The sequence below is a fragment of the Numenius arquata genome, chromosome 6 (assembly GCF_964106895.1).
Source record: "Numenius arquata chromosome 6, bNumArq3.hap1.1, whole genome shotgun sequence".
Taxonomy (NCBI): domain Eukaryota; kingdom Metazoa; phylum Chordata; class Aves; order Charadriiformes; family Scolopacidae; genus Numenius; species Numenius arquata.
This window is the reverse complement of record NC_133581.1, coordinates 32,958,235-32,982,007: the sequence shown is the minus strand read 5'-3', so window position 1 is coordinate 32,982,007 and position 23,773 is coordinate 32,958,235. Positions and strand designations below refer to the sequence as shown.

At 41.7% G+C, this 23,773-nt stretch overlaps 1 protein-coding gene across 2 annotated transcripts in view; it reads left to right on the top strand.

Annotated features, from left to right (window-relative positions):
• Nucleotides 1-23,773, top strand: part of MNAT1 (MNAT1 component of CDK activating kinase) — a 141,092-nt gene that overhangs the window by 97,438 nt on the left and 19,881 nt on the right. For both annotated transcript variants that reach the window (XM_074149844.1, XM_074149845.1), the window contains one exon: nt 3,591-3,712. In XM_074149844.1, the coding sequence (XP_074005945.1) occupies nt 3,591-3,712 (122 nt within the window). The remainder of the gene's footprint in view (nt 1-3,590; nt 3,713-23,773) is intronic.

Here is a 23,773-nt window from a genome sequence, read left to right as displayed (position 1 = left end):
CCCCAGGGGTTGCAGTAGCCGCAGTGTCTGTCAGTCTGGTTTCCTTCTCTTTCCCCTGAGGATGCTGTACAATATCGAGCAGTGCTTGGTAGATACTGGCCAGGGCCCAGCACAGTGCAGTAAGTTGTGCCTCTCTGGAATTGTGCCTCTCTGGAGCCACAGCATTTTCCTCTCAAATATTCTATCACTTAATCAGGGTTCTGTAGTTGTTCGGGGATGAAGTCCCAGACCACTGGAGGTGAGAAGCTCTCTAGATACCTGCCATATTCTCCCACATGCTGTGCCATCCGAGACTATCCAGCATCGGGGCAGATCTCTGGGTGGTGGTCTTAAATAGTTGCTAAACCCTAGACAAGAACTGAAACACATTCAGGAGATGTAGCAATAAGACAGGCCAGTTTGAACATTCCAAGGGTATTCAAAATTCTCAAAAGTTGTCCTACCTGGCCTGCAGGAGAATAGGGAGGTGAAAGAGCTGGGGAAAGCATCCCCCTTCCCCCATAGATTGAGTGTGATTATTAATAAATTTCAAGAGATGGTGCCCAAGGTATGGGCAGGACACCAACGCCCCATAAACCCCCCAGCATAACGGTCTGAACGGTGATGCTATCATATCATAAGTTGATGTCACACAGGACAGCAAAATGATGATGCTGATCCCTCTCCCAGAGGTGACAAACAGCATCATGAGGAGTATATAAACCATATGGGAATTTACATAACACAGCTACGAGGACAAGCGAAGTAACGTGGTGACCAGTGACTATTTAACTAATATAATAAATGCATACAAAAATTCATTTTAGCATGCTCTAGTCAGGTCTGTCATTATCTCAACCCTTTGAGCCCCACCTTGGGCACCAAAAAAGGACAAAAAAAGACAGTGGTTTGGCCTCAGTCAGCAACAAAGAACCAGGAGGCCACACCACCGCTGAGAGAGGAATGTACAAACGGGATTACGGCACCACCACTCACCCAAGGATGCCCCAGCCCCCTCCCCCGGCAGCTCCCGGCCGCAGAGGGGGCATGGGGCAGATGGTGTGGGATAGCTGTGTCCCTGCCAAAGCCTGGCCCCGCCGGAACCAGGGAGTTCAGTCTAGTGTTGGTTTGTTGTGTTTTTTGGTTTTTTTTTTCATTGTGTCACACCTTAAGAATGATCATTTTCTCTTCTGTCGTACAATATACAATGCGGTACGAGTTTATGATAAGAAATGTGGCTTGACAGTTTGCAATGCAGTGGTATCAACAGAATTGGTACTCATTGGTACTCAATGGCTTTAAGTCCAGATGGAGAGCAGTCACTAGTGGTGTCCCTCAAGGGTCCGTCCTGGGACCAGTACTGTTTAACATTTTTATCAAAGACATAGACAGAGGGATTGAGAGCACCATCAGCAAGTTTGCAGATGACACCAAGCTGTGTGGTGTTGTCGATACACCAGAGGGACCTGGACAGGCTGGAGAGGTGGGCCCAGTTGAACCTCATGAGGTTCAACAAAAACAAGTGCAGGATTCTGCACCTGGGAAGAAACAATCCTCAGTATAAATCCAGACTGGGGGATGAGGTATTAGAAAGCAGCCCTGAGGAAAGGGACTTGGGGGTGTTGATGGACGAGAAGCTGGACATGAGCAGGCAGTGTGCACTCGCAGCCCAGAAGGCCAATCGCATCCTGGGCTGCATCAAGAGAAGTGTTGCCAGCAGATCCAGAGAGGTGATTCTGCCACTTTACTCTGCTCTGGTGAGACCTCACCTGGAGTACTGTGTGCAGGTCTGGAGCCCTCAATATAGAAAGGACATGGACCTGATGGAGCGGGTCCAGAGGAGGGCCACCAAAATGATCAGGGGGCTGGAGCACCTCTCCTATGAGGACAGACTGAGGGAGCTGGGGTTGTTTAGCTTGGAGAGGAGGAGGCTCCGGGGAGACCTCATAGCGGCCTTCCAGTACCTGAGGGGGGCCTGCAGGAAGGCTGGGTAGGGTCTGTTTACAAAGGCCTGTAGTGACAGGACGAGGGGCAATGGTTTTAAGTTGGAGAAGGGGAGATTTAGATTGGATATTAGGAAAAAATTCTTTACCATGAGGGTGGTGGAGCACTGGAACAGGTTGCCCAGGGAGGTGGTTGAGGCCCCTTCCCTTGAGATATTCAAGGTGAAGCTCAACGAGGCCCTGGGCAACCTGGTCTAGTTGGGGGTGTCCCTGCTGACTGTGGGGAGGTCGGACTAGACGACCTTTGGAGGTCCCTTCCGGCCTGGACCAATCTATGAATCTATGAATGTGACTGTCTTAAATGTTTCCTATAAACACTGCTAAAATGGTCACAAAAATACCTTTCAAAGACTATATATATGTGCTTATTTGTTTCACTGTCTCCATTTTGTACTGTGTATCTCCTTGCTTAGAAAAATCTATGACAGTGTCAAGGTACCGAGTTGTTTCTGTTGGAGGATGATGAATACATCTTCCATACAAAATAGGTACAAAAAGTATAAACTGAGATGGCAGATGCAAAAATTAGTGTTGTAGACCTGAAAATGTGACTGCTGGTAAATTTGTGTTCTCTTGGGAATAGCACACCTTGGGTATCACCTGTGAGGAGTTGTGTTCCAGCAAGTTATGCCCCAGTTTGACCTGAATATCTTTGCAGGATTTACAGGTGTCTGTGTGGTTCAGGTATTCCATGTGAGTTTAAATTAAAAGGCTTTTTACTTGTATTTGAACAATTTCTTCTTGAAAACAAAACAAAAAAGCTTGGCCACATCCTCATTAGTGGTTGATATATTTAACTAATATGTATATTAATCAGCATGATGCTATTACTGTACACGTATAAGATTTTAGCAGTTCATAACAAATGGTAAGGAAATCTAGCGTTACTTTTTTATTCTTGTGGATATTGTGTATTTGTAGTTGAAGACTGAGTAGACCAAGTCTAAAGATATCTTTCTCAGCATACCATAAACCTGCAGAGGGTAAAGGAAGTCTTGGAAGCCTACGCGATTCTGTGATTCTGTGATCTGGAATGAAAGTTTTACATTTCTGTGTTTTTAGTTATGAAACAAGTGGGAATTTGCTGAATGAATTAATTGTTTTGAGCCGTAGAAGTCTATCTTGAGAGCCATTATATATGGGAGCTCACAAAACCTGCAGAGAGAAATGGAAGCGGCTTCCTTTTCTAATTAGGGCTTTCAGGAAATCATTGATTACAGAATCAAATAGGGTTGCTCGGAGACCTTTGTTTGATATTACTTCTGATAAACAAAATTTTTACCTAATAATAATTTTACCGGTGACACTGGAAGCAGCTGCACTCTGTAATGGTAAGCCTGCCTCCAATAAAACTTCCCTCTTTCCTCCTACCTTGTCCAAACAGGTATAGCTAATTAAGCATTACTTCCAAACTGGAGGTCCCAGTAAAATATTTAAATCATGAAGAAACAAGTGATATAGTAGACAGTATGTTCTTAATTGAATGGTCATTGTCTGGACCAGGTTAAGGGTGTAAGTTTGTTCTTGCATTGCATTTTAAAAAAGTCAAAACAAAACCTTGACCCAGTATGTGGAAATCTTTTACTATTTGTTTTTTCTTTTCAATAGGGTCAGCATATTTCACTAGCTCCCATTCAAAAGCTAGAGGAAACTTTGTACGAGTATCAGCCTCTGCAAGTGGAGACATATGGACCGCAAGTTCCAGAGCTTGAAATGCTGGGAAGGCTGGGGTAAGTAACACAGCAAGTTTTAATTCCCATTTCATGGCATTATAGCTGGGACTATTACCATCTTCAGTTTGCCACAGCTTGTAGGGATCTTTTTTGATTTGTTCTTTTTTTTTTTTTTTTTTTTTTTTAAGGATCTCAACGAAATATTAGACTTCCTGCCCAACCAACGTTTTGTTTGGGTGGATAAGCTGAAATTTTTGGTCCTTTACCCTTTATAGATCTATTGAGAGCTGGACTGGATTGTATTAGTGTTTTTAACGTTGTCCTTGGCAGTTGTAGTGAAGTAGCTGTTCATTTTCAGTTGCACGGTATTAAAAAATAAATAAATAAAAAGCTGGGGCTTAATTTACCCAGCTGTAAGCCAGTAAAAATATTAAAGTTGGGCTGTTTGCCATGGAAAAGAGTAGGTTTACTTGTCGACTGCTGTCTACAGTCAAACTGCGTTTGTGAGAAATGAAGCACAGAGCTTAGCTTGGTCAAAAAATATAATGCAGGGCTGGTCCAGCAGCTTGGCGCGCAGCTGTGTTTGGAAGAGGGTTTGGGAGCCTGATGTACCTGGGTAATGGGGGCTGGGAAGTCCAAAAGTGACGTGTCTTCTCTCCAGAGATATGTTCAGAGCTGAACGACACCTGAAAATGTGTACACGGGGATAGTGAGTGTCACCCAACCCATCGTGGCCTGACTTTCAAGGTCAGCAGCACTTACAGTGGTGCTGGAAAAGTATGTGGCAGAATGAACGCACAGACTGGCAAGGCAAGAAAGAGTTTAAAAAAAATAGCAGTTTGTGTTTGACTGTGCAATATAGGAAACCTGAAGCCCCAAAGTACAGAACAAAGTTGAGACACTTTAGTGTGCAGTTTCAGAGACCACTGAAACCCAAACAGAAACCCCATCTGGTTCACTGGCACAGGAGAAATTGTATCTCATCCAGATAATGATAGAATTAGATAGATGATTTATTATTATTATTACTATTACTACTACTATTATTATTATTAAAAAAGTAAATAAGCAACCTAATGGTGCTTCAAAAAATTCAAGGCTATCTGGAATTAATGTTCATTAGCTTCATTTTTGTTGTTTCCATGTCCTCCTGATGCCTCTAACTTATTATCTGATACCAAGCTTCTGAGACCAAATACTAATTAGCAGTTTAAACTTGGGCAGAGCCAGACTCAGCGTTCCCCACCTGTTTGGATGAAGCACAGCTGTGAGGGACCTCCAGTTTGAGGGGAGCTCAGCCCTAAGCCTCATCACAAATGAAAATGCTTGCGGGGGGAAAGATGACTTGTGCAGGGAGGATTCCCAGTCCCTTCGGCTGTGCCCCCGTGAGTGCCGATGTCTAGATCCATCAGGAACTCTGTGCTATCTGTGTCTGTCCCGTCTAACCACCTGACACTGGTTTGAAGGCAACCCAACACCTTGCAAAGCAAAATCTTTTAAATCCTGCAGCTGCGTTACAACATCTGTGCACGAGCACGGTCAGAGCAGGGTTTGCAAACAGCACTCACAGCCTTTTCTTGGAGACACTTTGACACACGCGTCGTCTTACCCCTCCAAGCATGAAGGGCTTGGCTCTGGAGGTGATGAAAGAGTTAAGAGTGGCAGGGGTGCTGGGTGGCTGTGGGAAGAGGGGAGGTGTGCGGGTGGGTTGGTGGTGCCCACCAGCGGAGTTCTCCCGAGTCCTGAGGCTGTTTGCCATTCTAAACCAGACATACCGATGCTGGGGGTTCCCAGCCGGTACAACTCTAACCCTGGGCCATGGGGCGTCTGAAATATCTTAAACCATGCAAGGCTATTTGTTTATATATCTGTGTTTCTGTGTTTATATGAACTCATGCGCATTTCCTGTTGATGATGAATGCTCAACCAACGCGCCTCGCTCCTCACTTCGGGTTTTTTCGGGCAGCTGCGTACAGCTGGGCACGATGTTCTCCTCTCCTGCTAAAGATTTTTAGTTTTCTGTTCGTTTGGACTCATACAAGGACAGGTTAACTCTACATTTACTTTTGTTTGTTTGTTTTTCCTTCTTTTTTCATATTCTTGTAAATAATTTTGCAGTCTGGCTCTTTATTGCTGCTAAATAGTTCCCGCAAATGTGCAGGCTGGCTGTTATCGTCTGAGTTTCTGGAGCCAGAGTCATTGCAAAGACACTGCCAGGCTGAGACTGTTAATTCACTTCTGGTAGCATAATTTATTGACCTTTTTTTTTTTTTTTTTTTTTTGAGATACAGTTTGTTATCTTCAAAACATTCAGTAGAATGGGCTTTCTGAATATTCAGTTCTTAGCTTCTCGAGACTCGCTTTAGGTTTCAGCATCAGCGTAGCTGTTCTTTCTAGTAAACCGCTGCAGTGAGGGAGACAGCTGGCAAGGTTTCTAGCAGAGTGAGACAAAGGGATAATTCTTTAGGGATCTTCTAGAACATTTGTTAGGGATCTTTTGTAATTAAAAAATTTGCTTTTTGAGATGACTCATAGTACTTGCTCATTAGGCTTTACAGAAAATTTTGCATGCAGTCCAGTAAACTTCATTCTGCATCTTCCCACTGCCCTTCTGTATGGATTTTGCATATTTTGCAAAAAAGGAAATTCATGTTCAAACTGTTTTTAGAAATTTGTTTTCACTTTCTCTTTCTTCTTTCCATGTACTGCAAAAAAACCCATTAACATCCCTGTGATGCATTTTTTGCTATTGTGTTGGAAGTCTGAGAATAACGAATAAATAGATTTATTTTTTTTCCAACACAGATGTTGGATGTAACGTGTAGGGGTTTCTGTCCTTCAGGGAAGACCATGCTTTTTTTCAGTGCAGGAGGATTTTTCTGGAAGTAATGAAATATAGGCAATAATCCTGAATTAAATGGCTTTCTGGGAGCAATGTGTATTATGATAACTTGTAGACAATATTTAACCTTCTGTTAGGGACATTGAGCCTTTCTCAGAGTCAGCCTCGGATACAAGGTCTCTTGACTACATGTCCGTGAGGTTTCTACAAGGAAGTCTTAGTGGTTGGTAGTCCCATGAATACACGCTGAACATCTCAGGTTGGTGCCGGTTTGATCTGGCTGGCAGAGGTCACTTTGGGTGTTCAGCCTGTGAGGCGAGCTCATGCCCATCAGCTGTCCATCAGAAATGTGACTTGAAAGGAAGAAGGGGAGAAGACATGTATGAGAACGTCTCCCAGACCTGTGGTATTGTCTGTCCTTGGAGAGAAGCGGGGTCTTGGATCACTGTAACGTACCTGTCCCGGAGGCAGGCTCTACAGCTGCATGTCCTTCTGTAATGATCAATAGTCATTACTATTGACCTACTAGACGTGGTCACTGCTCCTAATTACTGAAACGGTCAGTGATGTGCGTCAAGAAATCGTTGGTTTCTGGGTAGAGTTGAAGGCAACCTGCTGACGGGAGTCATGTTTAGAGAGCCCTGCCGTGTCAAGGTGCTACCGGTACTTCTGCCGTCACCAGAAATGGTTGGGGTGGTGTGGTTTGACTAAAGTGGGGAGTGTCATCTTTTTGTTCAAATTGGGTCCAAATTTGTTGAAGTGCTGAAGTCATTGCAAGGCTGCATGATCTACCGTGGCTTTCGGGGAGAGGAGGTATGTGGTTGAGAGAGAGAGCATGAGGGTCTGGATGCTCGGGCACTCACTGCAATTACTTTACTTTGAGGTTTTCTAAGAGAGGCAAAAAAGGCCTTTCCTCCTCCCCCGCCATGTTTTAGCTGAGCACACTGAATTTGTGTGGTTGGAGGTCTGCATTTTTCTGCTGCAAAACAAAAGAAATGAAACTTAGAACAAACTCTGACATGCCAAGTAGTGAAAGAACCAAAACAGGATGGGGAGGGAAATTAGTTTGCTGTTCTAAAAATGTATGTTTGTTGTGTTGTTTTGATTAAAAAAAAACAAACAAAAAACCCCAAAATGAAACAAAGCAACCCCCGAGGGTCAAAATTATGTTTGTTTGAGGTCCTGAAAAATGTAAAGACATTTTTGGCATTAATTGTTAAGTACGTACGGCTCGCAGGAGCAGCAACACTGCCTTCTCACACCAAGTATTTACAGCTGTGGAAGAGCCATACACAAGCTACACAAAACTGACTATAAATTGAAAATCTGCTTATGTGATTAACATTTTGGGTAAAGATGTGTGAATTTCACGTCTTAAAGTTTAGAAGCAGTCTCTTGTAAGAGATTCTGCTCTTAACACAGTGCCAGTTCTAGTCTCACCATTCTCAGATGTCATTTACAAGTAAGACTAAAAATTTCTGTTTTGTTTCTTAAAAATCCTCCGCCTTAACAGAAAACTTTTGTGCAGACCTTGTAATCAAGTCAAGCCTGGGCTGATTAAAATCAAATTCTGTTTGCTTACTTAAGTTTGGAGAGATACATCCTGAATATATATGTGGGTGTATAAAAAAAATCAAGTTTGCTCCAAAAATCTTTGCTTTTGTTTAGGGAAGAATGTAAATTCCCTTTGATCTATCAATTTGTTTTCATGTATAACCACATCGTTAGAAGCACTGCAGTTAATCAGTGCTTTGTTTAAATATGATGCAAAAATAAAATTCAATGGTGAACACTAGTCTAATGGGAATAGGTAGTACACCTTGATAATTTAAGGGTTAAATCTAAGCAAAATGTCGTTTTAAGAGTTGAGGATAAGTAGTACAGCAGAGTCCTGTGGAAGTCTGTACATATAACAAATGTGTTTTAGCCCCCTGTGCTTTTTATAAAAAATTGCCCTGATTCGTTCCTTTTTTTTTCCTAGTGTAGGACAGCTCAGTCATTCTTAATTTCTAATTAAGATGAGGAGGTTGGATTTCATATCTGTTAGAGTTTTGCTAGTGTTTAAATTTTAACCTTCATTTCAAGTGGAAAATTTCTGCATATTTCTTTCTGGTACCGCGTTGTAGTGTAATTTGAAACACATGTGGACTTCTGGCAGTTAATCTAGAAATGACTCGTGTAACTTCTTTACTGTCAATCATAGTGATGATATTTTTTTTTTAAAGTGAGGCAATAGTAAGGATGCTCTCAAAACTCTTCTTAAGCCATAGTTGATCTGGTCTTTGGCTGGATTGGTTTTTGTTAAAATCCCGTCAGTGTCCGTGTTGGGTTCAAGACAGTGAAATAACTGAGAATTGATTTTGAATGGGTGATAGGAACCACTGGGCTTTAAAAGTTGTAGCAGGTGATTTTTCACATCTGCTCTCTTTGCCATTGGGGTATGCAGATATTTCTTGAATCTCGGAAAATGAAAAAGCCACAAATTAAGGGCTTACTTGATCTGCTTTGACCAATTGCTTTTGAACAGTCAATTCATTCTGCTCCTTTGAACAGAATATAGTTTCTCAGTGAGCTCAGTAGTCAGAATCAAAAAATTGAGCAAGAGCAAGGGAAGTTTGTCTTGCTTTGGAGAGCATGTGGAGAGGGCTGCATGCCTTCTTGCCAGAACTCTCTTGGCTACCAAGGCATACGGTCTGAATTTCCCAGTGTCTCCTGCTGCAGAGCCTGATCTCTGCAGAAGGATTTCTGCTGGCCGCAGTGCATTTTGAATCAGGCACCTGATGAATGAGAATTATCAAGTAAGAAGTTATTACTGCTTTGAAGACACAGCTCCATTTGCATGCAGCCTTTTAAAGTGAAGCATTTTTTTCTCATTTTATCATGAGCAATTGAATGGCAAAAACCTTTGAATGGCAACAGAAGTACTAGGGGGGTGCATTTTTTGGGAATAGTGAATATGGCAAAGTGTGCCAAAGGAACAAGGAAAACAGACCTGTGTGTAAACCGTCTTAATTTGGTTTGATGTAAAAACTCATAGAAACTATTTCTACATCTCATGGATGTAGAAACTATTGCTTTAGTGTACTACAGAAATCCTACAGGTGTTGCTGTACGTTTTTAGAAGGACACAGATTTAATATAGAAGAGGTAGATTAGCGCCAGTTTTTCCAACTGAGTGGAAATCGAGGAAAGGAGCGCAGCCTCTAGTAAGTCTGAAATCTTACTGTTTAAGAAATCAGCTTTCTGGCAAAAATGTCTATGAACATTTCAAACGACACCCTGTAGTATATGGTGTTTTGCATGGAGCTCTTCTGTCAAGGTCATTAGCAAATGAATATATTAAAAGTGGTCTGCGTATGAAATGGAGAGTTTTGCTTCCTGCCCTCCCACCTGTGGGTATAGTGTGGGTTCTGTAACTGTAAAAGGTCTCAGGAGGGTTATAAAAGCAGAGAATATGGAAAACATATAAAGAAACAAAGAAGGAAGCCTGAATACACCGTGTAGTTTCTTATATGTAAAGTTGGCTGTAGTTGTATATGTACCACTAAATTAACCTCAAAAGCTGGCCGTGACAGCAGAATGTCCATAGTAATTGTTTTTGTTGGCGTTTGGCTTCAAAATTAACTCATCGATCTAACATGAGTTTCTGTACTCATACTGGTCTGGTAATGTTTTTTTACTTCTTCGTGCAATCATGGAAAAAATATGTTTCTGCTCGAAGCAGTTGTCAAACAAGCTTCTTTCATCGACAATCAGACACTGGGCAGCTGAGTAAGGCTGTTTAGTCTAGAATAAATACTCAAGAGATTACAAGGTCGCTGTAGGAAATGTAATTATACCATTTATTCCAGAATAGTCTTTTTGTAGTGTGGGCTTGCAGAATACTAAATCATGCCTTTATTAAAATACATATAATATGAAGAAAAAAATATTCAGAGTCTTAGCATAAGGAAAGGAGAATTGCCTGGCAAACTGTGCTACAGGATTAACCGGTGAATATTTAAAATTGCTTCAAAAAATCAGGATGGTGATATTTGCTTTATTATTGAAAGTTGGTAGGAGACAAATCCTGAGCTGTCTCTGCAGGTGCAGAGGCAATGAGGCTAAGCAGGCAGCCGAAGGTGTCAGCAGAGCTGGCTGCTGGTGGATTCTAACGTGGCAGGAGGCATCCTGCCGTCGTGTGGGCCAAATGCCGTATTTTCTGCAGTCTTTTGGGTCTCGCCAAATTAAAAAACCAAATCAGCCACTTAAAAATATCTGATGGTCTGTGATATGTCTTATCTGTTATTGAAAGCCCTTCTTTGCTTTTATCCTTCCCTTCATGCCCCGCATTGATATCACTATTGATGTATGGTTCTCCTGTGGCTTCATATGTCCGCAGGCTTTACTCCTTAGTTGTCCTCCATCAGCTTAGCAAAATACAATTTTTGTAAAAGTTAGATTTTGGGTCTTCTGCTGCTTCTCTGAAATTATGTGGTAAGTTTGAGGTCAGTAGTTTTTATGCTGTTTCCTTTTTCTTTACTTTTTTTTTTCCCTTGCTCCTGCACTGCATCATATTGCTCTTTTTGAGTCTTTCTGTGACTCCTCAGCCATATGTATAATTGCATTGGGAGTTGCGTAGTTGCCACAAGAAAAACAATCCATTTTGCATGTGCAGGGGTGATCTTTCCTGCTTATCTCTTCAGCAACAGAAGGGCATCGGTGTCCTCAGCTGTTGTAGTTCTTCCCAGGACAGAGCACCAAAATGCTTTCTTTAAGCCTGGTGAGAGAGGCGGGAACACCTCAGCGATGAGGAGCAAAGTCTGTCCAATGATAACCCTACAGAACATGGGAGCTCATTGAGGACCACTGCTGAGAGAAAGAGCTTATCCTCTTGATCGACATCTGAGCATCACTCCTGGTTTGTACTTGGCTGTAAGGAACGGCAGAGACATGTCACGATGAGGAGTTGCTCTGGGGCAGTCTAGGCAAGCACTGTCATGGTTTTCTGAAGAGTCTGTTTGGATGGACTAATCTTTTAAATTAATTATTTAGTCTCAGATGTACTTGAAGTAGAAAGGTGAGGAGCATCCTGTTTTGAATTGGACCTCTAAGGCATTTGTAAAAATCTATTTTAATAAAAATGTAAGTAGGAAGTCTGAAAAAGAGGAAGCAAGAGAGGCTTCCTAGACCCTTCAGCGTTTGTTTCAAGAAGGGGGAGTTACATATAGTGAAAATAATTCGACTGAGTGGGGCAGCCTGCAAAAAAGACCACTAAAGGGAAAATAAAGCCAGAAATGATGCACCTTCATGACTCTGACAGTGATAAACATAGTTGTAAAGCAGCCTTCCAAATGAAAATTGCATGTTCAGGTATCAAATGACTGAAAAAGTGAATTAAAACTTTCCTGAAATGTCAGAGAGAAGCATGGGGGAGTCTTGCTTGAAGCTTTATGCAGCTTTTCAACCTGTTGCTTGTGGTTCTTTAACCCCCTTCAGGTAGCTTTGTTGCAGCTTTATTCTTGAGGAGTAGTATTTTTCACAGCGATCAGGAGTCAACAAGTTTAAAGCTTCTCTGGAGAGTGCTAGGTGGTGGGAGCGAGGGATGTTTTCCCAGGGGAGAATGCTATTTGCCAAAGTCAGTAATTCCATTCATAAATTCGTTCCTGTGTGTGTAACTGGTCTCACACCTGATACGATGGATGACGAGATTTTTAAGGGTTGGGCTGGTAGTCTCTGCTTTCTTATTTTTGATAACCCTGATGTCCCCCAGATTAGATCACGCTGGAGGAACTTTTTGGAAAAGTGTAACTAGAGAACTTTCCTCGGAGTCTTACCCCCAAGAACTGGAGTTGATACCTCCCTGCATTCCAGCAGTTTGTGCATCTGTTCGCTGATTGCAGTCACGCTTCATGGAGTGGCAGAGATCTCAGGGATAACTATGACCCAAGCTGCTGCATGAAAAGGAGCAGTTGGATATGGAGGGGCACCCTAAAAGTCCCTTTGTGTGTTCTGGACTCCTTTTTTCCTCATGAACACTAATGACACAAGGTGCTTTAGCAAAATGAGTCTCTTAAATGCCAGTATTTGCAGGATGGAGGTATAATCAATGAATTCTCTAAATACCAGTCATTTATAAGCATCCCCTTCTTTCATTTCAGATTAGCCTCTGTATCACACGATTGAGATGTTAATGCTTGCTTGTCACACACAGTAATGTCGCTGGAGATGCTGATGCTGGTTTGGGGTACCGTCTGCGCAGTGCTTGGCAAGGCCAGTACACCCCACGGCGAGGCCAGTAAACCTGTCTGTCTACACACACGGAGCCTGCGGCAGCACCCGCTGGGGCTGAGAAGAGGAGGACTGGCCCCTCAACCAACAGTGGTCTCATGAAGATAGGTCACACTAAACTTGACAGCAACAGAGGCGATGATTAATTCAGCGTTTTTTAAAATGAGCCCTTTTTTTCTCCTCCCTTGGATTAGGGACATAATACGTATTTCCTATCGTGCTCTATAGCTTTGAGATTTTTGTTGGCGGGTGGTTTTTTTTTGGTCGTTTTTATTTTTTAGCGGGGCTGCTTACAGGGGGTTGAGGAGAGTACCTGCAATTAAGTTGGTTGGCTGGAGATAATATACACACATTTAGGATCCGATTTTCATGGCTTTTGGTTTTAAAGCCTTGCTAATAGGTAGTTGAAAACTGTTCTAGGTAAACAAGCCATGTAGTGCCAGGCTTCCAGAAAGGATTGAGTTGTTCACTTCTTTCTCTCCCAGGTGGAGGCATTTGAGTTGGGCCACATTTCTAAAACCAAATAGGGGTCTGAGCATAATCAGACTTCACAGATGAGCTATTGCTCAGGCTTGAAGGTAATGCCACCATATTTTTGTTTCTTTACCTAACTGGTATTAAATGTAAAAACATAAATCCTTTCCAGTGGGAGAGGAGAAGGGGAGATGGTTTTCATTTGGCATAATTTCCTGTGAGACGTAGTTCTAAACAAGGCCCACATTTACACAAGACAATACGGTTTCACATGTACTAGTATACCCAGCACATTTTAAAATTGTTTAGCCGGCCCCAGGTATTAAATACCTTCACAATAAATGTGTTTAATAAAAGTAGATGAAGTTTGAAATAATTTTTGAATAATTTTACAGTAGAAACACCAGTTAAATCAACCCCATTGCAGTAATAAATGTCACAAAAACAATTAATTATACTTGCTTGCCACTGCAAAATCAATTGTGTAACTGTTCTTCTAAAACTGACTTTTACATTACTAAATCCTAAACACTACACTTCTGTAACTCGTCAGAATCAGGTTTTGGTTAATAGATATTTTCAGTGATGTAATGAGAACTTCTGGCTTGGAGTCAGAATATAATGGACTGTGATTAATGTTTTAATAAGCACTTTTCTTCTACTTATGATGCAACAGTGAAATGGTTTCCTGCTTAGATTGATAGAACAGCAGGTGTGCGTACATACTTTTTTTCTTTCAGTAAGAATAAGTTTTTTCAATTCTTCTGCTTGAAAATATTGAATGTTTTTCCTTGAGTCAGATGCTGCTGATGTGGGGTTTTCAGTTTGTCTGTTTTAGATCCAGCTATTGCCGATACTTGTCATTTGGAAGTGGAGGGTGCCATGGAAACCTCTTCAGTACTTAAAATTTCAGTACTTAAAATAATTGCTTTGCAAAAGAGGAAACTCATTAGTTTAAAAAATAGTTTTGATCTATTGATGTTTTCTTCAATGAAAAGATTTGTTTAAAAATAGTGTTAGAGTAATTCAAAAGTGTGAGAACAAAGTATAGCGTTGAAAATCTTAGCAGGTTAGATTTATTACTTAAGTTGATGTAATACACTTGCTACATGCTTGGTTACTTTCATACTGGAAGTGGTTGTGTTTTTCTATATTTTAAATATTTCTACCAAAAAAAAGTCTATTTTAGTCATGCTTTTTAATGACCCATCAATTCCGATTTGTTGCAGGGATAAATTTTTTGCTTAGGGATGCAGTCAGCTGCTCTCCTGATGGAGAGGGGGTGTTCCCTCTAAGACGCTGCTCAAGGTGAGCACATTCTCTATGCTCTTAATGCCCTACTAATTTCACGTGGTGGTTCCTTACTTGCTCTCAGCTATTCTTCTGTGTAACTTCACAGCACGAGGATCACCTTCTGTTGAAAACAAAGTGGTCTCTTTTTTGCTTCCTTCTCCTCTGTCCTTGTAGGCTGGAGAGTAGCAATGCACATACCTGTGATGAGGAGAAAGGAAAAGAGGGCAAACCCTGTAGAAAGAGGAGGTCCCATATGTTGGCTGTTGCTGGCATCAGTCCGCCAGGCCTGTGTCCAGTCACCTCTGCTCTTTAATTACAAAGAGTCAGGTGAGCCTTCCCGGAAGGACAGAAAAGCTGTTGTGGTCCTGGCTCCAATGCAGATGCTCTTCTCTGGAGTCTGTAGACATTAATAGAGATTCAAGATACCAAGTAGTTTCTCCCATCTCTTTGTTCTTTCCCTTAAACCTGGGAATCTTACTGTTCTTAATATTTATTAAGAATTTCCCAAACAACCTCTAAACCATGATTTTATGCTGATTCTGTGTGCTGGGGTAGCATCTGCCCTTGCATAGTGAAAGTTACTTGTGTATTTCCCTTATTTGCTACTGCTGCATTTGGCTTGCTCTCCCTTAAAAAGATGGCAAAGTGGAGTTCTGGCTGCTGTCTTTACTTCCTGCTTCTCTTCCAGAATTCAGGAGGAAATGCTCATGAATAAAGCCAAAAAAACCTACACCTCTTCTCCCCTTCCTGTCGTTAGAAGGTTCCGTCTCTCCTCTTCTTTTCACATTTAGGCCCTGATGGATTGGGCAGACGTCTTGCTCTGTGGTCATTGATTCTGTTAATTGTCAAAAAGTATTCCAGAACTGAGAGAGGAGATCTGCATTCCGAGGCCATCTCAAAACTTGGAAACGTAAAGCCTCTGCTGTTCCAGAATCTCTTCAGCACACAGTTAATTTTGGAATGAAAAGTCTCACAGATACAGAGTCTGCAAACAATCTGAAATATGGAAAGAAAATCTTGCCTTTTTTTTTTCTTTTTTTTTTTTTTAATTTCTTATTCCATGATGTAGGTGCATCCTGCTTTTTTCTCACCAGAAGAGAAGCAGGTATTGTTGGGAAGGTGTGAATACAATAGGGGAGTTTCCTTTCAAGAGCCTGCTGTGAATGAGCAGGACTCTGCCTTGAGCAGCCCAGGTCATGGGATCCTTCTTCTTGATCTTTCGGCTTTTGTCTAAGACCAGTGATTGAAGTTACTATTTCTGTGAAACTGCTCTCTCGTTCTTACTCACCCAGAAGTGATTTATAGACTTTTTAGTTCTGCTATATTCACTCAATTTATCTAGCCCTTGAATGTGCTTGGAAAAGCATGGGCCAGCAGAAGAACATATAAAATGGATGGTGTCTAATTCCACAAACATATGGAGCAATCACTAGTGTCCTAACAGCTGGTCGTGACCCTGGAGATGAGAGCAATGATAATTCAGTGCAACTGCCCTTCTCACTGTTTTCATGTGTTCTTGCAGCTAACGCCACCACGCTCCTTCCCTGCCTTCTCCTGAAAGCTGTAGGAAGTTCATGTGTTCCCTGGCCTGTTTTTGGCTCTAGTTTTGACACAAGACCCAAAAATAAAAAAATAAAAAACCTCAACATAGGTCTAGTTCTGCTCTCATCCCTGGCGGAGGGGATTTGTAGTAGCTTCAGTACAGGTTGGGGGCTGACCTGCTGGAAAGCACTCTGAGGAGAAAGACCTGGGAGTCCTGGTGGACAACAGGATGACCATGAGCCAGCAATGTGCCTTTGTGGCCAAGAAGGCCAATGGCATCCTGGGGTGCATCAGGAAGAGTGAGACCAGCAGATCAAGGGAAGTCATCTTCCCTCTCTGCTCTGCCCTGGTGAGGCCCCATCTGGAGCACTGGGTCCAGTTCTGGGCTCCCCAGTTCAAGAAGGACAGGGAACTGCTGCAGAGGGTACAGCAGAGGGCTACAAAGATGATGAGGGGCCTGGAGCATCTCCCTTATGAGGAGAGGCTGAGGGACTTGGGGCTTTTTAGTCTGGAGAAGAGAAGGTTGAGGGGGGATCTGATCAATGCTTACAAATATTTAAGGAGTGGGTGTCAAGAGGACGGTGCCGGTCTTTTTTCAGTGGTGCCCAGGGACAGGACAAGAGGAAACAGGCACAAACTTGAATCTAAGAAGTTCCACCTAAACATGAGGAGGAACTTCTTCACTTTGGGGGTGTCAGAGCCCTGGAAGAGGCTGCCCAAGGAGGTGGTGGAGTCTCCTTCTCCGGAGACATTCCTGTGCAACCTGCTGTGGGTGGACCTGCTTTGGCGGGGGGGTTGGACTAGATGATCTCCAGAGGTCCCTTCCAACCCCATGTGATTGATTCTGTGATTCAGTGGGAATAGGTTTAGGCCTACAGAAGTGCCTTTAAGGTTCCTCCCCTTAGGCAGTATGTGTGAATACTACTTTGTTTTGCATTGCAACACAGTGGATGAGCTGTGTGTGCTCGGAGGCACTTTCATATAATGGAGGAGTGTGCTTGGCATGGCCCAGGGATGGTTGCAAATGGAGCAAAGGAATGTGGCTACCTCTGTGATGGAGAGCCGCAGCAGTGAAGCAGTGCTCTAGTGCTGCAGGCTCTTCATCGGGGTGATAGCATGACCAACTCAGTAGGTATTTGGCTTTACCGGGAGCTACTGGCTGCTAGTTGACTTTCCTGTATTTCAAACCAGAAATTCTGAAAAAAGCACCTGGAGCTATCTGCTGTAATTAACTGCCCGTATGTCCTACGGTGGCAGGTTTTACAGGTAGTCTACCCTGAGAATTTAAGATCAGAAAAGAAAATAAAATCAGTGTCTTGCCTTTTAATGCTGTTTTTATCCTCTTAGAAAAATACTTTGTGACTGAGGATAGCAAATACATGAGATTTCAGTGCTTGTATCTGGGACTATTTCATGCCTTCCTCATGTATGTGGGCACCTCCTGTTCCATGGGAGTAGTGGGGCAGTGATGGAGTTTAATGGAAGTGTCAGCATCTGCCCAGCAGCCCTGCTGAGGGGTGACAGGAGGGCTCCAGTCTAGGTCTCTGGAGAGGGAGCTGGTTTCCCCACTATGTTGCTGGTTTTGGGTGAGCTTGGGAAGGCTAGGAAGGTCAAATTTCTGAAATCTGTGGCAGTTACATGTCTAAGCTCCTTACAGGCCTGCCCTTCAATTATTTTTATTTTTATTTTTTTCTTTCTCTTTTTTTTTTCTTTTCTTTTTCCCCATTAGTGTTTTGTTTTGTTATTTGCAAAACGGGGATTATCTGTTTTGAAATGTCAACATTAGGCACTTAGAGAGGACCACGTAAGCTGGAGTGGCTGGGTGGAGGTGATAATACAGGCTGCTGGTGGTTTCAAAGAATAGTACATCCTCTCTTCTGGGCTGCTTTGAAAGATGGTTATTTGCAACAAATCCCCGAGGTTTTGTTGACTCATGACTTATATTTTGGGTTTATTCAGCATTTTTTGCCCTTTCTGAAGGCTCCAACAGCTGAAACAGCATCATCTGTCCACACCGCAGTTTAGGCTGAGTCTAGTGTTTGAAATGGCAACAATGCTAAATGTTTGTGACTTGTTTTTAGAACAGCATTTCAGCTGCCAGTTTCCTTAAGAAAGTAAAAACAATATGAAAAGCAAGAAATACAAATAAAAGACAGGGTTTACAATACTTCTGATGTAAAAAAAAAAAAGCGTTAAACTAAACAGAAAAGGTTCAGAAGACGTGCTAAATTTAGCGAAATTTCTAGGAAAAAGACATCTAAATAAGCATGTGTGCTCCTTGAGTCCCTTCACCTTCTTTCTTCCCCTCTTTTCTCCAAACCACACATAAACTCATTGATTTCATTTTCTCTTACTGAGCTGTGTCCGAAAATTTTGCTTTTCTTCTGGTAAAAGGTTTGGATAGTCCCAGAATAATAGCTGCCACATGGTGGGGGTAAATGTAGGAGGGAATGAGAGCTCCCCAGAACTCCCTACTTCCTTGCAAAGTGGTGAAGAAACTGCAGTGGTACCATTAATTCTTCCAAGAAGAGGGTAGGACTTAGGGCATCAAGAGTAGCTGCTTTGAGGGCGTGCTCTGTGCACCCAAGAAAAGCTGGTGATTTCTATTGGAATTATTATATTGATATATATATGTGTGTGTGTGTGTGCATATATGAGTATATCGTTATATATCATTTTGCATTTACATTGTAATAACTCACTGTTGTTATTGCTGTCATATTATTAGGTGTTTCTGTAGGCATGTCAATGCATTGATTGTTTTAGCAACTACAGCTGAAGATAGGTGTTTTGCCCCAGAAGAGAGAAGGTAACGCTCAGAGAATTTACTGCAGAAAAACAGGTTGAATACTGAATAGACAAAGGTAGCATTTTCTAGAGCAACTAATTGAATAAAGAGTCTGTCTTGCGGGTTTTAATGAACTGTAGGCTCTGAATTGATGAAAAACACATACTAGCTTGGGATAATCGCACTAGAGAAGGAAAGGTGTTGGTTTGGAAAGGCACTTGCAGAGCCACAAAGGAAGAGACCGACCACATGGAGAGATGGATCAGCTCTGATCCTATCTCAGATTCCTCTTTGCTGAGTCAGGTAGACTGAAGTCCTCTAAGGCAGTTAAGCATCAAAATACCTTTGGCTTCACTCCACATGTAACCCCTCTTTTGTGTTTTTTTTTTTTTTTAACCCTCCCCATTCCCCTGCTTGATACTACTTTGTGCATGTATCCACCTCCTTAGCTGCAGCAGTAACCAGAGCTCACGGTTTGTAAGTTGACCACCATTATCTCTGTGTTGTTTCCAGTATTAATTAATTTATGTAGTGCTGTGTCTTGTGTTCTTTGCTCCTGGCTGCATGACCTTTGCTATTAAGCTGTCTCTAGTTGGAAGAAGTCCGTATTAGTTAGTGCTACAGATTAGCCTGAATAATTTACCATTGTCTCAGCCCCCTCAGATTTTTTTGACAGCTGTGCATTTTACAAGGGGTGACTTTTATATTTTCTTTTAAACTGTAGATGAAAGGTGTTGAGTATCACTGGGATAAAATGAGATCCCTGCAGGGAAAATACCTCATCAGATGATGAATCGCTGTTTACACTTATTCTTGAGATCTATCGGTGTAAATTGTGCTTAAATACTTTCTTGGTGTAGAACCTATGAAACTAATTTGAATGTGGTACCTTGAGAAAAAAAAATTACTAGCTGTTTTTGTTACAAACTCAAAGGTGAGCTCGATCTTTCCTTTTCATTGACATGAGTCTCTGACACGTGTTAGTTCTTGGGATGAAGAAATATGAGACCAGGGTTCGTTACACAAATCCATAGGTCAGCATGGAATATATTCAGCAGCAGTGCATTAAATGGACAGAGCATATAGTGGGAGCTTTTGCACTCTAGTGGGATTAAAGGATAATAACTCTGATGCAGAAAGATAACCGACACCGGAAGGAGACTCATAGCATTCCTGCGGAAATCTTACCAAATCTTTTTTTCTTTGAAAAAAATAGAACGTACTTTTTGTACAAAAAGTGAGGAATTTGCATTAATATGGCTTTAAGCTCCTTAAAGAGTTATAGGGAAATTGTGTAAAACTGCACTTGAAGTAAGGTGTGTGTGTGTGGGCTACGACTGAGATGGCTTCTAGGGCAGGTTGAACCTGCCTGTGCCCCGGTGTGCGTTGGAGTAGCACAGAGGTGGTCTGGGACGAGCCGCCCCTGCTTTTCCTGTGGTATTTGCTCTTCCATGGCTCCAGCTGGTAGAACCTTTGCAGTACGAGAAGTTTTCGGTCGCAGACGGCATCTCATTAGCCCATAGTAGAGTTATGTGCCAAAATATTATTGAAGTCTTTGAAAACCTCCTTAGCACTTGTGTGGCAGATAATGCGATACTTCTGTGTAGCTGTTTTAAAGTCAACTTATCGGAGCGCTCGTCCTGCTGATGGGAGAAATCAATATGGTCCTTTGCTCTCTTCCCTTGAATCACATCAGCAGCCTGTCAGATGTGGTGCACTGTGCTTGGCCAGCTCACTAGACATTACTAGCTTTATTTTAGTTAGTAAAGAAATTTTGTTTGACCAAACCCTCTTTCTCACCAGAATGTCAGAGTGCCTTTGGTGAGGGTAATATAGCTTTTTACTTCAGAATAGATCCATGCTCAAGTAAGAGTGGTTGGTTTTCTTCTGTGATACACTCTTCCATGCTGTTTGGGGACTTAAAAACTAAGAAGTATAGGTCCCATTATGTACCCAGTGAGTGCTCCCAGTTCCTGGCTGCCATGTGGGAGAGCTGCACTACTGGTCCAGTTGCTTTTAATGGTTGATTACGAGCAAATGCGTTTTGATAGGGAAGACTTTTCAACACCTGCATTACCCACCGTGCTGATACATATTTATTCATTTATGTTTTAACTAAAGAACTGCATGAAGCACATAGTATACATTATCTTTCTCTGCTCTGCTGCCTTTAGTTAGGAGGTTTGTACACTGATGTACAACAAAGGCAAACGTTAAATTGGGACTAATGGGAAATGAGTTTGGGCTTGAGTTATAGTGACCATAAAACGTGATGAGATCTGGCACTTGGTTTAATGATGCCAGAGTGGCATGACATGTCATCTAATGACATCGTGTCGTACAGTGTTACATAAAGCACTAATATTTTATGTAGTCTTTAAACAAAGAAAAAAGCTTGATTCTAAGATTCAGTGTATGTTTGTGCACAAACATGCATATACCTGTTTATGGCTATATGTTAAAGCAGTGGCCCATACTGTTTCTTAAATTTCTTGTTATAGCAAGTTGGTTTTATATCTTAATTATATGAGAAATTAAGCAGTTCAATAGCACAAAGCAGGAAAATGACCTTCTTTAACTTGCTACAGATGTTTATGATGATTGAAGACTACAGGGGTTTTGTAATGAAATAGCAAATCGCATGAAAGAACTTAAACTCCAGTACAAAGTTACACTGTATTTTAATATTGTAGGGGAGCGTATCACATACTAATATAATAATCACTCACCTCTTGTCTTGCAGCTTTTTGGCTTGACATAGCCATGGAACTTCCCTTTAAAGCACAGTAATTTCTTTTAAACCCGTTTGATCTGTCAAGTAGGTGTAGGAGCTTGTGTCAGACATGAAGAAGAGAACAGATTCAGCTCTGACAGATGATACAAATACAGTGAAGTTAATTGACTTCGCCAGGGGAGAAGATTCTTCCTCCCAATTATGTCAAATGCCAGAGAGCTTTTCAGAGGTGGAGAGGGAAACATGCCTAAAGGACAATACCGACACTGTGCTTTTCTAGTAGCTGCTTTCTGTGCTGTATTTTTATTTTTACTTTTTAAAAATTATTATTTTATTTAAGCTTTCAGGGATAAAATGATAAAATCAACTGCCTCAATTGCATCTTTGTTTTGGGATTCTCAGAGCTCATAAATCCATTGCCCTTCTATGGTCCTCTAGGATTTTCTGCCTATTTTTATGAAGATAGAAACTTGCAGGAGACTCTGTGAGGCAGGGAAGTCATAGAGTTTTTATTTCTCTGCCAGTTTTAGCTGTTCTCCTTCTTTGACTTCATATTGGTATAACTTAAACCCTGTCAAAGTCAACAGGTTTCTGTCACATTCTAGATTTTAAGCATTTGGAAGCCAAAGGAGAGATGACTGGTCTTTTTACTCTGTTCGTGGTCAGGACTGTAGCCTGTCTCATATATGAAGCTCTGCAGGATTGTGTTCCAGCACCACATGATTCTTTTACAGAAATTTCCTGTCGGTGGAGAAGGAGCCAGCAAGGCTGTCATGGTAGGGGTTATTGTTCCGAGGAATGAAACTCCATTTTCTCCGCTGACACCTTTTCCTCCCTCAGCTCAGTTTTTGGTTTTAGTTCATGAATTTTTCCACTGCAGCTCATGATAAGTATTATTGCCAAGAAATGATAAAGACAATAATATAAAGGGATTGTTGTATGCAACTTTTTATTCTGTATCACTTTCTTCTGAGATTGGGATGCCTAAGAGAGCACAGTGGTGGGCACTACACGCATGTGCGTATACACATACAAATGTGTGTACACACATTTGTACAATCACTTAGCATGCTCAACAGGGTGTCTCAACTACAATTAAAAGGATCTGTGTCTCTCTGATATATGAGAATGGATCTGTAGTGAGTCAGGGTAACTAGACTTCATTCCCTCTCTCCTCTAAGTACTACTGGTGGTCGCATGTTGCAGCACAACAAATACGAAACCATTGCAGGAGTTAGTTTTTTACAGGCGAAGAAGACCTGCCCGGCTGGCAAACGTTAAGTTTCTGTTCACTGGATGGGTTTCTTTCTCACTGGATGAACCCTTTAAGTCACCAAGGCTGAGCGTGGTTGCCATTAATAATTAAGGCTGTGAGGTGATCAGCACTTTTGGGGGAAAAAAGATCAAAATAAATCACAACCCAGTCTTCTTTTTTTTTTCCGCAGTGAAGGTAGAATCTGTCTCCAATGTCTTTTGCTTTTGTAGCACAACTCTACTACATTATAGCCAGTCTTTTTGGGTCTTACTGTTCAGTAACTCTGGTGACTTCTTCAAGAGCATGTTGATAAATCTGACAGTGTTTATATTTTGTGGTTGTTTTTTTTTGTTATTTATTGCTGTCGTTGGCTTTACAGAAGTGTCAAGGAACATACAATGCAAGCCCATCATACTAGACACTGTACAGTGATTTAGGGGCATGTGGAGGAACAGTCCGTGCCTCAGACTGCCTAAAAGTGGAGGATGCCATCTTAAAAAAGAAAAAAAAAAAACAACCGAACAACACACTACAGGAACAAAGTAGCTCCCTTTTATTTCTCCTGCAGTTGACTCTCTCCTTGCTAAGTGTGGCAATGCTATCAAAACTTCCCATTCTTTTGGCTTCCCCCTGTCAGTATAACTGTTCCAGACCTTTCAGTGGCGAAGAACTCCATTCAGTTTGTGGGTTCCAACTTTTTGCTCATCCTTGCATCTGGTTTTGTTGCCTTAAAACCCAGATATTTTCAGATTGACACAATATTGATCACAGTTGCATCTGGTTAAATTTGAGGTTAGTTTACATGAGTCAATGATGAAATTTCATGTGACACTCTTTGGACATCAGGAATTCATTATCTTTAAAATAATTTTTTGAGAAACTTTATTCAGCCACTAAGTGTACTTTTATTAAAAGAAGCC